The sequence below is a fragment of the Lissotriton helveticus genome, chromosome 11 (genome assembly GCF_964261635.1).
Source record: "Lissotriton helveticus chromosome 11, aLisHel1.1, whole genome shotgun sequence".
NCBI classification, from domain to species: domain Eukaryota; kingdom Metazoa; phylum Chordata; class Amphibia; order Caudata; family Salamandridae; genus Lissotriton; species Lissotriton helveticus.
Window position 1 is genome coordinate 808054951 of NC_136072.1, and position 16948 is coordinate 808071898.

At 44.6% G+C, this 16948-nt stretch overlaps 1 protein-coding gene across 1 annotated transcript in view; it reads right to left on the reverse strand.

Annotated features, from left to right (window-relative positions):
• The window catches only part of LOC144792001 (uncharacterized), a 71605-nt gene extending 56144 nt beyond the window's left edge, over positions 1 to 15461 (reverse strand). The window contains exons 1-2 of the mRNA XM_078666867.1: positions 15200 to 15461; positions 10070 to 10215 (exon numbers count right to left, since the gene is read on the reverse strand). Of these exons, the coding sequence (XP_078522993.1) occupies positions 10070 to 10215; positions 15200 to 15257 (204 nt within the window). The 5' untranslated portion in view covers positions 15258 to 15461. The remainder of the gene's footprint in view (positions 1 to 10069; positions 10216 to 15199) is intronic.
• Between the last annotated feature and the right edge of the window lie 1487 nt (positions 15462 to 16948).

Genomic DNA, 16948 nt, shown 5'->3' on the forward strand with positions numbered 1-16948 from the left:
GGTGATCCACGAGTCCCTTTTCAACAAAATTAAAACTTTTTTTATTAAACCAGCTAGAGGAAGGAAAACCGGTTCGGTTCAAACAGGAGCAAAACGGTATGACAAGACCTGTCGTCTTGCCCACAGCTCCCTGATAGCTGCTATTAAAACCAGATTAGCCACAGACATTAAGAAAGAAAGGGCAAATTATAAGAAAGTGCTCAAACAGGCAAAGATAAATTGGGATGAACAACGTTGGTTAGATTTATATAACGCCAGCCTTTCCTCTAACCAGCAAAAATTTTGGCAAGTAGTGAAATGGGGAGGGACAGGAGATTTGCAAACCCCAGCTAACCATGTTCCAGCCGAGACATGGATTAAGCATTTCTCATCGCAGTTTAGTAACACAGATTTGATCTCCTACAGCCCAGGAGAGACTATCTGTGCTCCAACCGTAGTTCCCTCACATGACCAGATAGTCTTTACGGAACTGGAGGCAGTCAACGCTCTAAAACTTGTTCAGAATGGGAAAGCTCCCGGTATGGATTGTGTCCCAGCGGATCTTTTCAAGTTTGACCAAGAAAATTGGGTCTCCTACATAACTAATTTAGCTAATGCCATAGCTAGAGGTGTCAGTATTCCTGATTCTTGGAAAGGGGCGGAGATCCTACCTGTGTATAAAAAAGGAGATAAGACGGTTGCGGGAAACTATCGCCCCATCAGTCTTATCGATGCCCTGCAGAAGGTAATTGCCAGAATGCTGCTGGGCAGAATCCAGACTTGGATGACAGAAGAAAACATCCTGTCTCCACTGCAGGCTGGCTTCAGGGCCAATATAAGCACAGTCGACCAAGTACTTAGATTCGTTATGATTTATTGGAAGACTGTGTTTTTAAGAGGAGGCACAATATACGCAGCGTTTGTGGATCTCAAATCTGCGTTTGATTTGGTCCCCAGAGGAAAGATGTGGGCAGCATTAAAGAGAATGGGTATACCATCTGCCCTTCTTGAATTTACAATTAGGCTGCACGAGGAAAACTTTGCCAGAGTAAGGTGGGGTTGCCAGGGACAGGTGACCGACTCCTTCCCTGTGAACCGTGGAGTGAGACAAGGCTGTGTTCTGGCCCCTACCCTATTCTTACTTTTTATTAATCAGGTTGTTCAATTCCTCTCAGCTACTCCAACAGATGCGCCAATCCTGGGTGGGACCAAATTTCCCCTTTTAATCTTTGCTGATGACACCCTAATCCTGGCAAAAACGCTGACGGGCCTCCAGTTAGCTATAAATAAGTTTGTGGTCTTTTCTAGCCAAAATGACCTCGAAATTAATGTTTCTAAGACTAAGTTTATGGTCCTGACAAAGAACAAACCCCTGAGGGGACATGTAACGATGAATGGGACGAGCTTAGAACAAGTAGAGGTAATGACATACTTAGGAGTTGTCATTGATTATAGGCTACCCTGGAAAGAACAAATTGAGGCACTCAGTTTAAAATTTGCACGATTAGCGGGGTGTCTTGTGAAAGAACAACGTTGTTCCTTGACCAAAAGAGTCTTACCGGCGCTTAAAATCTATAGCGCCAAAATTAGTACCGCCATACTTTATGGGGCTGACCTATGGGGGAACGTAGATCTGGCAGCTTTGGATAAAATCCAGAACAAATTTTTTCGTAGTCTAGTGAGTCTCCCTCCATCGACACCATCACTTCCACCTATGCTAGATATGGGCTTCCATTCTATTAAACATCATGCCCAATATAGGATGGTTGCGTTATGGAGACGTATCTGGTCTACTCCGGAATTAATTATGTTTGCCAAAGAGATACAGGATGTGAGAGCACTACAAGGGGCAGGGGATATTCCCTGGTTTAAATCTATTAAGAACACCCTATTTAGAATGGGACTCCATCTGCTATGGACAGAGCCGGGAAATCATATCTTCCCGTCAAAAAAAGATTTTAAACTACTCTTCTGGTCCGTAGTTAAAGAAGAATAGGTTGCGCTTTCTGAGAAATCTAACCTGACAAGTATGTTTCTGATTTATAAAGTGGTTCCACATACAGAGACTTATTGGGATACCATCCTTAAAAGTTCTGATAGGAAACTGTACCATCAGTTTCGCATAGGGACGCTGCCACTAAGAGAATTCACTAATAAGTGGCAAAATCATCAGTCCTTGCTCTGTCCCTGGTGTCATGTGCGAAAGGAATCCCTAGGGCACTTCCTGTTTGCCTGCCCAGCTTACCGTGAACCACGACATACATGGCTAAAACCAATATGTAAAAGATTAAACACTCGGGTGAGCAGTGAAGCAATGTCAATCCTAAGATATAATACTGCTGAATGGCTGTCTATAGGGGTGGCAAAATATCTTGGGTGGGCCTGGATTATCAGAGCAAGGTGTTTACGAGGAGCCAATAGTTGAATATCAAACTTGTTGCCTCTTGGGTAGCATTTCTGAATTGTCTTTTTATATCTGTATTAACTCTGATAAAATCGTCTTTCCATGCTATTTAATTGACTTTTTAACCAAGATCTATGAAAATTTTAACTGTTTGTATAAATTTGTACATATTTGTTGTGTGTTTTGTATATATTTTATATGCTTGTCTTTTATGAAGAAAAACTTTGAAATAAAGACGTTAAAAACTGAAACTGAACTGAATTGGGTGTTGTTACAATGACACCATAGTTCACCGCCGTACATATTGCACCCCTAGCATATTGCACCCCTAGCTTGAGATTTGTAGACCTCCAAAGGGGGGGCAAGAGGTTTATTGTTGAGACATTAGATAGTTTGAGGATCCCACCAGATAATTGGGCAAGTTTTAGTTGGGCTTTAGTTTGCTGGGAACCCCAAGACAGACTCTCAATAAACAAAGGTGCTTACCCTTTCCAATCTTGTTTTACCTATGGTGGGATTGGGTCTTGCGGTTCTAGGCGGGTTGAAGATCATGTATTTTGTTTTAAGTGAGTTGATCTCCAGTCCCCGAGCAACACAAAGTTCTACAAAACCATCCAACGTCCGTTGAATGCCCATTGGGGATCTAGAGAGCAAGAGGGTATCATCGGCGAACATTATCGCCGGTACCCTATTTCTTGCTAGCTTGGGTACGTCATTATGCTGGACCCCGTTAAGGTGCGCGATTACCCCGTTCATGTAGAGGCAAAACAGGGTCGGTGCAAGCACACAGCCCTGCCTTGCCCCCCGGTCCACGGGGAATCTAGATGTTAATTCGCCACTCTTCCCGCATCTAACTTGCGTGAAGTTAGCCTCATGTAGCCTAATCAGGACTGAAAGGAGGTGGATGGGAACACCCAGCTCGCAAAGAACACTCCAGAGTTTGCTCCTGTGTACAAGATCAAAGGCGGAGTGTAGTTCAACGATCACCATATAGAGCTTGCCACCCTCTATATGTCCCGTTTTCCAGTGCAATAGCACTAGTCGAAAGATTTGATCCGTGGTCGAGGTGTTCTTCCTGAACCCCGCCTGATAAGGGCTGAGTATTGCATGCTCCTCCATCCAGTCCTGTAGCCGTTCCAAAACAAGTCTCGCAAAGATCTTTTGGGGAACATCAATGAGACTTATAGGTTTCTAGTTGGATGGGAGCAGAGGTGAGCTCTTTTTAAAGATAGGGACTATCTCTGCTCCCAGCCAAGTACTGGGGAGAGCCATACCTCTTAGGATTGCATTAAATACAGTCCGGAGATAGGGACCCCAAACTTTCGGCTGGTGCTTGAAAAGGTCTCCCGGGAGTTTGTCCAGACCGGGTGCTTTATTTGAAGCAATTTTGTTAATAGCGATGCAAACCTCATCCACCGTTACCTCACACTCCTCTAACAGAGTGTTATGTGGGAGAAATGTTGGGAGATTAGGGTGTTCATCCGGGGGAGCCTCGCTCGAGTAGAGAGCCCGGAAATGTCCTTCCCATACTACAAAAAAAACACAGTTGATGGACAGAATGTAGGACAATGCCATACATTCACCCCAGTACAAGGATCTGGGCCTAAATCCATCGTTTTTTTGCACTCCACACCTACCTGGGTTAGACACTGGCTATAAGCAAATCAGCTCTGACCCTGTGCCTCATGGGAACAGTCCAGTCCGAACTACCAAGCCATGTCTATCCCAGACCGGAAACAAGCATCCAAGGACCGGTTTCTGGCTATCAGCCTTCATCAGCCTGGATAGCTTGACTCCAGTGGTGTGGAGAGCCTGGGACTCACGTCTGAGCATACCCAGCCCACTCGGGGTGAAAATTGCAAAAAACACAGTTGATGGACAGAATGTAGAACAATGTCATACATTCACCCCAGTAAAAGTATCTGGGCCCATACTACTGGCGCTAAGTTGGATTCTACAGCAGTTTTCGGTTGACCTGTGCCGTTATTAATTATGGACCAAAATGTTTTATAATCTTTGGTGTCCAGGGCGGCAGATAAACTGGTCCACTTTTCCTGCTCCCACTCATCCCTCGCGCACTTGGTGAGCCTTTTATATCGAGCCCTCCTGTCTTTGATCGCTATTCTATTGTTATCTTTGAGGGCCATCACTAGCTCTGACTTGGCTTTCCTGCACGCCTTATTATACCAGGAAGAGCTTCTTAGACACCCTGGGATTCAATACCTCAGCTAGGTTAGTTGCTAGGTCCCCATAGAGCACCTCAAGTTGTGATAGAGAATCCACAGACAATAGGGGTTCAGGTAGGGCTGCAACCTCTGTCAGAAAGGGAATTGCCAATTTAAACAATTTCGCTATCTGTTCTGGGTTTTTCTCAAGACGAGACCATCTAATACTGCACCTATTATTAGTCAGGGTGAGGTCATTGTATTTATTTTGACCATCTCCCATCACTGGAGCTCTGTTTCCACCAACTTTTGGCAGGCCCATTTCTAAAATTAGGGCGTTATGGTCACTATCCACTCTAGACACCACAGTGAGATCAATTGCCCTCGGCCAGAGCCTAGTTTCCAGCAAGATGTAATCAAGATGAGACATTTGCCCTGGTTTATTATATGTACATTCGGCTGAATTGTCAGAGGGAGTACGGCCATTACATGCACGTAGAGAGTGGGTGATGGTTAGTGCCATGACCTGAACTGCTAGTGAGGACCATGCCCTAACAGGCGGGGCCAGGGTTGTAGGGATTGACCAGTGGTCATCCTCTGCCATTAGAGTTCCTTCATTGAGTCCCTCTAGGGGTTCAAAGTGGCATTTTAGATCCCCCCCTACTACTATATTGAATTCATTCGGAATAGATGAGATAAAGATGGAAAGGTCATTAATAGTGCTGGACTCTTGGCCTATGCTAACAGGACGTGAATAGACATTAATCAGTACTAGCTTATAGGCATTTGGCCAGCCAAGAACCACGCATTGAATGTCTCTAGAGTGAGTAGTGAGTGTTGTAGCTTTACAGCCGTGGTGTGATCCCACCCAGATAGTGAGGCCTCCCGAAGGACGACCTCGCCCTCCCCAAACTGCCGGGATATGGAAAGAGGCGCTGCCCACCATGAAATGCTCCTCGCGCGCCCAAGTCTCTTGGAACATGCACACATCGTTTGCATCCACAAAGGATCCCCATGCTGGGCTGGCGAGTTTGTTGGCTAATCCTGCCAGATTCCAGGACAGTAATTTTATTACATGTTCATTTTGGCGCCTGGCTCTTCTCTTACATTGGTGTATGTTGGCCTCCTCAAGCGGGCCTGTTTCACCTATAGAACTATGGGTAGGCTCCCTCTCCCCCATAATATTAAACACAGGCTCCTCATGCAACGGGCAGCTACTTGCAGCCACTATAGTCAATGCAACCACCTCTCGGCTTGTACTCTTCCCATCCCCTATTGCTTCCTGCGTCTGTCTACCTGGATATGTCCCTTCTTCCCGGTCTTCCTCCGAATCCGCCTGATTTATATCCCCAGTACTGCTAACCAATTTGCTCGGATTCAGTCAATCCACCGCGACTAAAGAACTAAATCTATTTTGTAGGGAAACGGCCTCAGTTACCCGATATTCTCTGGGGCTTCTCTGGTTAATGCCAGTCCTAGCTAAGGGGCCTACCAGGTTCCATGATGAATCTCTACCAGTACTGGTGCATGCTGGAGCCCGGGAATAGAAATACGAGAGGGGGAGGGACTGTATGGCTGTCTCACATGTGGGCTGTAACCACTGACATATATGAGACACTGTCCGTGTGTCCCTAAAATTTATTATGACTCAATCTCCCGTATGATCCTTAATTCTATGGCCCACCCATGAAGTCCTATGGACAAGCAACATTTTGCTTGTTACGTTTGGCGGTAATGGTCTGTGTTTATTAAGCCAATCAATTGCTTTATTCTTTAATGAAGTGTGTGTCTCTTCGTTGCTATTCATCAATGGTGGGACCCCTACTAAAACTACAGCAAAGGGGCTACATTCTGGAGGGAGATCGATTTGCATGCTAGGTATTTTGGTGTTACAATGGGGATTTGGGGCAGCGTTCTGAGTATTTCTAGTGTTATCCTTATTCTGGAGGTCCCTATCTGACTCGCTCATGGGTGGCCCAGGTTTGGCCGGGTGTGAACCCTCAGACCCCTGGCCCCGCCGCTCTTGCGTTGCCATGATGGGCCCGGTGTAGTCGATCGCACGCTCTCAGCCACCTGGGTGTTTTGATGGTCTGCCATTGGGAGTGACCTTCCCCTGTTTGTAAGGTTTAAATCAATGGGGGTTGGGAGAGAATACTCAGTACTGGGATTGCTGAAGTTTGTTACAACACCAGAGATCTGGTCTATGGCGTTAGTAATCATTTGTAAGTTTGCCTCAATGGCTGACATTCTATTCATTAGGGGCATTAAACAATTCACAACAATGAATCCCACTTTCTCCCAAAAAGCACTATTCAAGGTAACCACAGGAACCACAGGAGTATCAGGGGCAGTTGGAGTCAATACAGGTAGCACAGTCTCTGGCTCTACATTATGTTCCACGGTTTTCCAGCCATCTTAAGGCGGCCTTGGTGACCTAGTTACATTGGAGCATTTTTCATTATGTTGGCCCCCAGCCCTCTTCTTGTCTTTTGGGACCTTTAGTGGCTCCTTTCTGCCCTTTTGGGGTGCATTTTTAGACCTGGTTATTGCACGGGCTGGCTGGACTGGTGATTTGTTTTCTGCCACCGAATCCCCCAGTGTCAACAATGTGGCATTGCCCAGCAACAGAGGGTCAATGATGGTAAGATTAAAGGGTTGGGGGGTGGAGAGTCCCGTAGATGTCCATCCTCCATTGGGGACTTTCCTAGTCCTGGTCCCAATGACAGGCGTCGTTCCGTTACCGCGATCTCTTGTGCGATTACGTTAGATGCTCTTGTGATGAAGTAGCCCAAGGTTCCCATGGGACCCCCCCTTAGGCCCTTTCTTTTTCTTTGTGACACCACTTGCCATGGCTGAATATGCAACCCTCTGGGACAGTTAGCTAAATCCAGAAGTATAGAGGCCAGTCAATTAGTCTTACCGGTAAATTGCTCGACGGCCAAAGTTCCAACGGCGATGTTAGAGAGTAGGCCCTGTCCGGCCTACCCCGGCCTCAAACAGGTCCACTATTGGCCCGGACTTCGCGTAGCGGGGGGTGTATACAAATATATTGGCAGAGAGCAGCAAGCAATCAGACACAGGTGATACAAGTGCGGGGCTCCTGGGAGTTGGAGTCCCGCTGACGCTCCCCCACGGCCTCGGATGCAGCAGGTCCCAAGCTGGCAAAAACCGCTGCGAGCGGCACCCAGTCCATATAATCTCCTTCAAGCTCTTATGTCAGCAGTCCTTATAAGCTTTACCAGCAGTAGCCTAAATGTCAAAAACCCAGCCAGGCTACGCAACCTATTGTGCCTAAAGTGCCTCAAGCAGGAATTTAAGTTGGGCTAAGCAACGGATTTTACGCTCTTTATGCTCTCACCGAGCACGAACACAGCTCCTGCCAGCACCCACCAAAAGCCTCCAGCAGTTTAACAACTCTCGTACCTCCTTATAGCTGGAGGATTCAATCTCCGCCTTCCGTGTTCCCAGACTGAAATTTTCATCGGAGTCCCGAAATAACAATTAGCTCCGTTTAGGCCCCTAGGCTCAGTTCACATTAGCTTATTTCCGCCCTCCAGTAAATTAAACGTATTCCCTATCCTAGAGCGCCCCCCAGCGCAATGCGTCGTAAAGGCACTGCGTGGTAAAAGTTGCGTTGTAAAGGATGTTTCCCCTTTTCCGCGTTCTCCGCACCTCGGAGCAATCCACCATTCCACCCTTCACTGCCGTCTCCTGTGCAGTGGGCGGGGCATCAATCACGAAATTGCCTAATAGTTTGTCTTGCTACGATATTAAGAAGTTCCTATATTCTATTTCAATAAAACAAAAATAACAAAGTGAGTTTATGAGTGGGTACCATTTTATCTAAACATGACTTTGCAGTGTGTCACCGAGCCACTTGTTTTTGCGAGTGACTGCACAATCCAAGAGTCAAAAGGGCAGGGGCCTGAGAGGGTTAATAGGAAGCTGTTTCTTTTTTCTAAACAAAGTTGAATTTAACAGAAAATGATACTTCTCAGATTACATTAGAGCTCATATGGCAATTGGGTTGTCTGCAGTTAGGCCCTCTGACATTTTAGAAGTAACGCAGAGAAAGCATATGTTAAAACATCAATTTAAACAATCATGCAGCAGCTGGTCATGCCCCGAGTAGGACCATAGTGTGGGCAATGAGCAACAGAGCAGAATGCTGCTCTGTAGCACATGCTAAAATGTTATGTAATGTTACATTGATTTTTCATGTGTGGCAGGGCGTTCCTGGTAATACATACATGTTACATACAAGTCAGGCCTGATTGTATGCCAGCATGAGAGCCTTAACTCTTTACCGTGTGTGTTCGTGCGTGTGTTTGTGTGTGTCAGGCTTACGGCATGGAAAATTATTTTTTGGAATGGTAATGTTAACAGTGTGTGCAAGATCACATTTATTTTCATAGCTGATACCTGAAGCACTGCTATCTGGCTGCGGACCCAACAGCTTTCTGAGGTATGCGGGATACTTGAGTGGCTTGTTATAGTAATAGTTATAGAATTCTAATAACCATTCAGCCAATGCAATAACCACAACCTTTGTAATATATATACATGTACAAATTAGGTAGGGACTAGACTGATCTAATAAAGATAGCAGGAGTGTTCAATGTTCAAAGTAGTTCTCATATTTACCTTGCTTCGTATTGTGACTGCTGAGATTACTGTGATGATTGTAGGAATTGTGCATAATAAATAACCTATTATTGTGAAATCTCAACAACTGTGCGTTTCTACTGTCCCCAGGTGCCAGAATGGGGATCCATACTTATATACAATGCTTACTTGTAGATGAGAGTTACTCTCAGGGCGGTCTCACTCCTAACATTTCATATCTATATGAGAGTTACTTGTTGTGGTGAAGCATGACTGACACCTATCCATTCTCCTATTCTCTGAAGAGCATATACTGTGTCTCATTCCTCCACCTGGGTCTGCCCCCGATAAGTGGGGTTTGCAACAGATGTGCTTGTATAGTTGTCCATTTTCATCCTCATACACTTGCATCACTGTAGGAGTTGAAGAACATTCACACCTAAGTGTTGAGGATTCTGTCTCATTGAGTTGTGTGGTTGTGGTTAATGTGCTGAGTTTAAGTATATAGTTTTGTTATGTGTGTTGTAATCGTCCATGTTTAGTATGGTTTGGTGCCACCAGTTCCAAGACTGCTGCAAAAGAGGAGGGTTTTGCGCTTATGATTGTGATGGTGCTGCCCAAAACTGGATGAAGTTAGCTCTGCCAGTGTCAGATTCCAGTTGCTCGAAGCCTCAGACACTGTGAGCCTGGTTTCCTACAGCGCTGTGGGGTAAGCCAGCATGAAGGTAGGATCACTAGTGTGTATCATTATTCTGTATTAATTACAATTATCTGACATACAGCTAAAGCCTTCTCCAGGACGGACCTAAAGATCGGAAAAGAAGCTCCCTGTTCCATTTTTCTGCATCCATTTTAAGTCAACCAAAGTACCAACAAAAGCAAATTCAATGAGATAATCTTTTTTGGAAACACTTACCTCGGCAGCAGCATTCTGCCAGAGCTCCACGCAGAAATCTTCTTTCATGCATAATGAGGCTGTCTCGTCACTCTGGCACCAGTATTCAGGGCCTTGCTGACATAGTGTAGGGATCTCCAGATCAACCAGCTCCACACCAGTCCCCGCTGCACCAAAGCACAGACAAGAAGGGTACTGAGTGATCCACAAATGTGGTTTGGAAATAAACAAGTAAGTATTGCAAACAAACAAAATTTTCATTGGTCCCAGAAAAGAAAGCTCAGGAAGCTCTGGTAGGGTTCTAACCAAAATGTTGGCTTAATAAATATGATTACATATTAACTTTGATCTGTGAGGCTACTCCAAGAGACCTAATAGTTAGGCCTTATCTACATAGTTCTTACCAAATATTCCAAGGAAAAAAGTGTGCATTTGCGAATTCATTGGAGAAGTTGTGTGGTGCATGTTCAAAAGGGGACCAATCTTTAATGAGTTCCAAAAATTGAGATTCTTAGTCGACACTTTTTGGCTCACACTTTGTAGATAAGGTGCTAACCTTTAGCTTACCAAATTTGCCATCTGGCCAGTATACTCTGAACATGATTACCTTTCTAAAGCAGTGATTTTGTTTTTTTCATGACATACACACTGTAGGGATGAAAGTCTTCAATGTCTGTGACTCGGAGCTATCCTTTCATTTAGTTTTTTGCCCATGAAGGTTCCTATGTCTTTTTGCTTTTTTTTTGTTAACAGATTTTAGTGATTTTCGTCATCATTAGAATAAAGTCATTGCACCAGACAGATCATGGTTACATATTTTCAATGTACTCGTATGCAGAGCTCGGACTGCAATATTGCAATCACAGTGTCTGTTTACAACACAAACATTGAACTGATCCCTCCCTCCCCCCTGCGAGTCAACATTGTGGAAAATATGAGGGTTGTGTGCATATTGAGTGTATTAAACTTCATTGTCATGTGCATGGAACGGGCTGGGGCATTACTAGATCTACCAATAACTTACTAGGGGTAGTTCGAGAAGTTCTGCATGGCAGGACTGATTTGTAAAGGGGCGCATGCTCTAGAAAGCGCTCATTAACATCTCAAGTTATTCCTTCAGGGGTCTCCAGGTCAGGGTGGGTTAAATCATTCGGGAGGACCTCCCACGACCTGACCACCTCTGTATTCCTCAACCCCCTCTTAGCGTCTCTTAGCAGTATTCGTCCCTCACATCCCGCCCACTTCAGCAGTTCACTTTTCCAGGTAGGCATCCTAGGGCCCCCTGATGAATTCCAGTTTCTGGCAATTTCACATTTGGCAAAGATGAACGCTAGATCCTGAAATTTGCGGGCAACTTTGGTCTTGGATGTGTGGGGGAATCATTCCAATAGACAGTGGGCTGGAGTGTGCGGGAACTCTCTGTCAATTGTCTTTTCTACCAAATGCAGAACCCCCTCCCAAAACGTGTGCAGTCCTGGGCAAGTCCAGAACATATGGAGAATATGTACCCTTTCTTCACCACCGCGAGGACAAGCCACCTCTTCTACTTGGGAATATCTGCTTATGCATTCCGGAGTCAAGTAGGATCTTTGCAGGATTTATAATAATTAATACGTTTAAAGCATACACTTCTAAAAACTCTGTGAGAAAAAGTCTACAGGTTGAAGGTAGAATCACATTTAACAGAATTGAAAAAGGAAGGAGGCATCGAGAGATTAAGATGACCCGGTTTTTAATCATCTAAAATGAACGAGGAAGTATAAGAAAGCCACCTGCTTAAATAAAGCCACAGTCTGGATTGGGAATCTGTTGCCTTTGCCAATGGCATTTGTGAATTCGGAAATGTTAGCAGTATGGCTGAATTCCACAAATATACCAATGGTTCAGGTGTATTTTTAAAGTAAATGAAGCAGGTGAACACACAAACAACCCCATAAATTTGTGAATATTCGTATATCTCTTCCAAGTAGTTTTTCACCTTAGAAGCACATGTAAATGTACTCCTGTTAAAGACAGGGATTAAGCATGTTTCCGGGATAAGAATAGGCAAGGAACAGCCCTATCGTTAATGGGAGTGTCTTTTTTCCCCTTCACAGATGCAGTTGTTTCGCCATAACTAACGGTGTTCTATTGGAAAAATGTGTATTCATTAGGAAATACATTTTCCCTATGAAGAAGCAAAAATAAAGTTAGATGAGCAAATTCACATTTTTGCATGCAGAATTTTCTCCTTGGTAAAAGTGTGCATCCATTCATTTAAATATTGTCTACTCCTGAAAAATTACAACTAGGGCCGTTTTTCAGTATTAGCGGAATTTGCATAAAAAACGACAGCAGTACCAATGGTGCAAATGCATCCATACATATTTTTAATTAGTTCATGAAAATTAAGAACACATAAAATCAGACTCTTAAATAAGGAAGGATTTGTAAACAAAGGCAATTTATGAATAATAGGGAGGCCAAGTGTCCCTTTTCCTGCAGGTTACCCCTCCTTTTGCATGGGCAGTCCTGCTCCCCGCCCTAAGCTGCTACAGGGCACCAAATGTCGCACTTTTTTGCACCTTCAGGGCAAGGAAGAGAAAAGCTCGCCGGAATGATCTGAGCTGCACAACAGCACACCTTGAGTGACCTGGTTGAATGTCCCACACTCAGCCTTTCAGCTGCTAAAGAGGTACCTATTGGTGACTAGCATGTGTTCACTGCATGACTGGAGGGAGGGGAGCTGCCCACAGGTAGAGCCCTGCACAATGCAGCTTCAGGAAAATGTTCACCTTTAGAGATGCTGATACAGAATGTGGCATCTGCAGTTACAGGGCCCTGAGAGTGTGAATGCAAATTATGAAGACGGTTTCAAAGCCTCGACGTCTTATCAGATTAGAGGCAGAGAGTATGAGATTTGCCCAAGATCAAATGGTTTGAAAAAGTTCAAGATCTGAGACAGCAACGCAGTACTGCTGGCTCCAAAGACTATAAATTTAGCATCATATTACATTTTGGCTAATATACCATGAGACTGGAGGCTGCCTATTCATAGGTAATATATTGTGGCATTTCTTTTTTGCTCACTGCTTTTAGAATGGATATAAAATATCTCAATCTCAACAAAATATGTTAGTTGAGGAATAAGTTGGAAAAATGATTGGACAAGCGCACACAATTTCATCAAATGGAAAGGCAAGGATTCGAAATCATGCCTCCTGGTTTGTTATAAGAACGTCCAGGATCCACCCTTTTCGGAGAAACGTCAGTGTGTAGTAGACCTTGCCTAGGTTTATAATTCAGTGTTTATTTCCAGCATATTTAGGCAAAGTGGTAAACCCAAGATTAGATGGCAATGTTCCTCGGTCCATGGCTAAAATGTACTCCCTGGACCACTTCTAGCAGTGATGCCTGCCCACACCAGTGAACTGCTCCACGTGTTGGGGTCCTGACAAGATATTTGTTTCTGGCACTTGCAAGACAATATTTTAATTTAATGGGTAAAAGGCAGAAGTATACCATTAGACCTTTTCTGTGGGAACTAAGGTAGTATAGGGCTACTGAGCAGTATCCATGATGTATTATATTAACGTTTGCATTTAAGGGTCTAATACTATTTCAGTGCATTTATAAGACAGAGTCATTTAGTGTGTAAACTTAAATCTCAAAAGCTGGCAAAAGGGCAGTTACTCAAAGGGTAGTAAAGAGAATGGAATTCAAATACACAGTGACACGGTCATCACAAACAATACTAATGGTGGGTGGCGAACTCCCCTCCGCCAGCAGAGTTTGCGGAGTTATGCCAACTCCACACTCCACTGGGAACGCAGAGTTCAGCAAAAAACTCAGACTCCGCGGTGTAGCGGAGTTTGTCCTGCCACCCGCCCCAAGGTCTCTTGCAGGCTTACCTGGTCACGGTGCTTCCGTGCCCTGCCCGGCCTGTCCTCCTCTCCGGGCTCGTCCCAAGGCAAAACAAAACCCCTGTGCTCTAAGTCACTCTTGAGACGACTGCTCATGCACACACGCACGCATGCACAGTCCTCCCAAGACATAGAAAATAGGTGTTTCTTTTTGCCTGGGGATGAGCCTGGAGTGGAAAGGAGTACGCTAGGAGGACAGCCTGGGCACAGCACGGAAGCGGAGAAGCACCTTGACCAGGTAAGCCTGTGGCAGCCTCAGGTTGGATGCCAGGGGGAGGAGCAGAGTGGAATTACACTGAGATTTTAGCCAACTCCGTGGAATTCCGCAAAATGGCACTCCGCCTACCCTTACTCAATACCCAAAATATCCTTCTGAATTATATCATATAAAAGAGCCCGATTTAGAGCAATTAGGTTATGGAATAAAAGCCAAAAAATATGCTCATTGATTCATAGGCCCTTTGCTCCTCAACAGATGCAAAGTGTTTCCACATGTGCAAAGAGTCCCCATGCGCAAAGCGCCATCCAAAGTGATAATAGTAAGTTGTCCACTCTATGGACCAAGCAATGAGTCACTGGTCAACGCTGCCTAACAAAGGTGTGCACTCACCACTGAAGGTGCCATACTATCAACATTCTCGCAGTGATCTGAATGTGACTCCTACCTCTGACCAAGTTCTACCCAAAGCTAAGGGTGTGCAAAATTCGCTTAATCCACTTTTGCAAAATTCCAGGATAATGTCTTGTAATTAAGTGAATTTCAAATCCATCATTAAGTGCTAATTTTTTGCACGAAAGGTTTCTCAACATGAGGATAAATTGTGCACTAAAAATATAGGATGCAAAACAGAACTGACTCCGACCTCAGCCACTAAAGTTCTGGTTTGTTCCTGCGAGCCACAGTAAAACTTCTGCTGCAAAAAAGAGGCATCAATATGTAACGGCTTTCTGGTGCAATTTTAGGAATTTCTTCTAATAAGCGTAACATGAAATTCTCAAAATTACATGAATTGTGCTGGCGTAATTTACGTTTTCGCCAGAAAAAAGATATACAACTTCTTAAACAAGCATTCACCTGATAAGAACATCTCTCCACAGCTAAAGCCAGCCTCACAATGGTAGTAACTCATGTCATGAGAACATTCAATTGACAGGAATATGTCCCAATATTCACAAACACGTATTTCTATTTAGCCCCACCTTTCCCCACAGTCCGTCTGAACAAGCAGTGATGCTTCCTTTCTTTTACCTGTCGATGTGTGCAGCATCAGCGGCAAGATGAGGAGAGCTGCCATTGGTCCAGCCATTCTCCTCTCTTCTGACCCACAGGACAGGGTTCTTCTCTGGCTGTCTGAGTCGATCAGATAGTGGTGGTTTCGGATACCGAGCCTCAAGCCTCTTCACTCCATATTCTCTTTGAATTACTTAGTCACAGTTCTGTCTTCTTGTTGATCTGTCACACATTAACAGTCGCAGAGGTGCAGATGCTCAGCCTCTTATAGCTCAGCTCTGAGAGGGGCAGATCTTTCTTTCACCAATCGGTTCCTCTTCACACATTCTCATGCCTTTAGTACAGGAAACCTCAAACCACTGTTCTTGCTTTGCTAAGCTCTGCCACCATCATCTCTCTCCATGGCTCAATCTGTCCACAGTACAGCTCAAGAGATGAATGTACTTTCAGAAGAGAGAGAAGTGATATCTGCCTGATGCAGAGCACTGCCTTTGTGATAACACCAGAGCCTATAGTTTGTTTAACCATCCTATCGCAGATAAATACCAATAAGAAATCTCAAGGAGCTAATGCACCTGCTTTAGCTATCCGTGAGTAATGTCTATGTCATATGGTCACAGGATATGTGGAATGTGCCCAGTGCAAAGAGAATCACATGAGTGAATGCACCTGTCCGAGGTGGAATGGGTATGTGTGTGTGTGAATGCTTCTGAGAGTGCAATGTTGGTTGAGTGCTACTGAGGTCATTGCGCTCTCTGTAGGACACCTGCTTTGATCCCTTAGAGCTAGGTCAGTGTTTTAATAAGGCCCAGGCGTAACATTTTATTCCAATCGCAGAACTGGTGGAAATTGGCGACTCAGCATTACTCTTGTAAAACTGAGTTTTGGACAAATTCTGCTAATTGTCACATGGCCAAATTTGGCATTCCATAGCTTGATTTTCGGCCACTAGGAGAAGTTCCAATGATTTTCTCACGTGACTGGTTGCAAGTGGTTGTGGTCAGAGAGCTGCTTTTTCAGTAGATTTTCTACTGTGGGCAGCACCAAAATCGAATTAAATGGCTGCATGTTCTTGCACACTGGGTGGTGCCCTTCGCACTGATAGAGCGAGCTGATGTGCCTATTTCAAAGGTTTAAAAGGCTGTTTTTTCAAAGGGCAGCTAGCGATGATCACTTATTGGAATTATAACAGTCAGGCTTTGTTTACCTTTCTTGAATAAACTGTTAACCCCTTCGCTGTGGGGCGTTTTCACCTGCTGTGCGGGAGGGCCATGCGCGGCGCCGCAGTGCTTGTGACGAGCTCGGCTCGTCATGAGGCACAGTGGAGCTGCACTCAGGAGCTCATCACAACCACACCCGTTTTGGAACGTTCAGCACAGCGGGGGAATTATCCCCGCATGTGAACGTTCCAACGGTCATGACGAGCTCAGTTCGTCATGAGCACAGCTCAACCGTGCCTCATGACGAGCTCAGCTCGTCGTAAGCATGGAAAGTGTTAATAAATCAGTGGGTAACGGTGAGAGTCAGTGGACATAGGTGATTGTAAGGCTAAATGTATTGAATCTTTAATTATGAATTCTGTGTGTTTGCCCCATAATGTGGCATATTTGGAGAATTCCCAAACATTTTGAATCTACCTCAAATGAGTAAAATAATACTGGCAGAGAATGTACCACATAATTTCCATGCGTTGCTACATCATTTTGATAACCTTGCTGTATAATTTTATCCTCCATGCTGTATAATCCTACTAGCTCTGGCAACGTT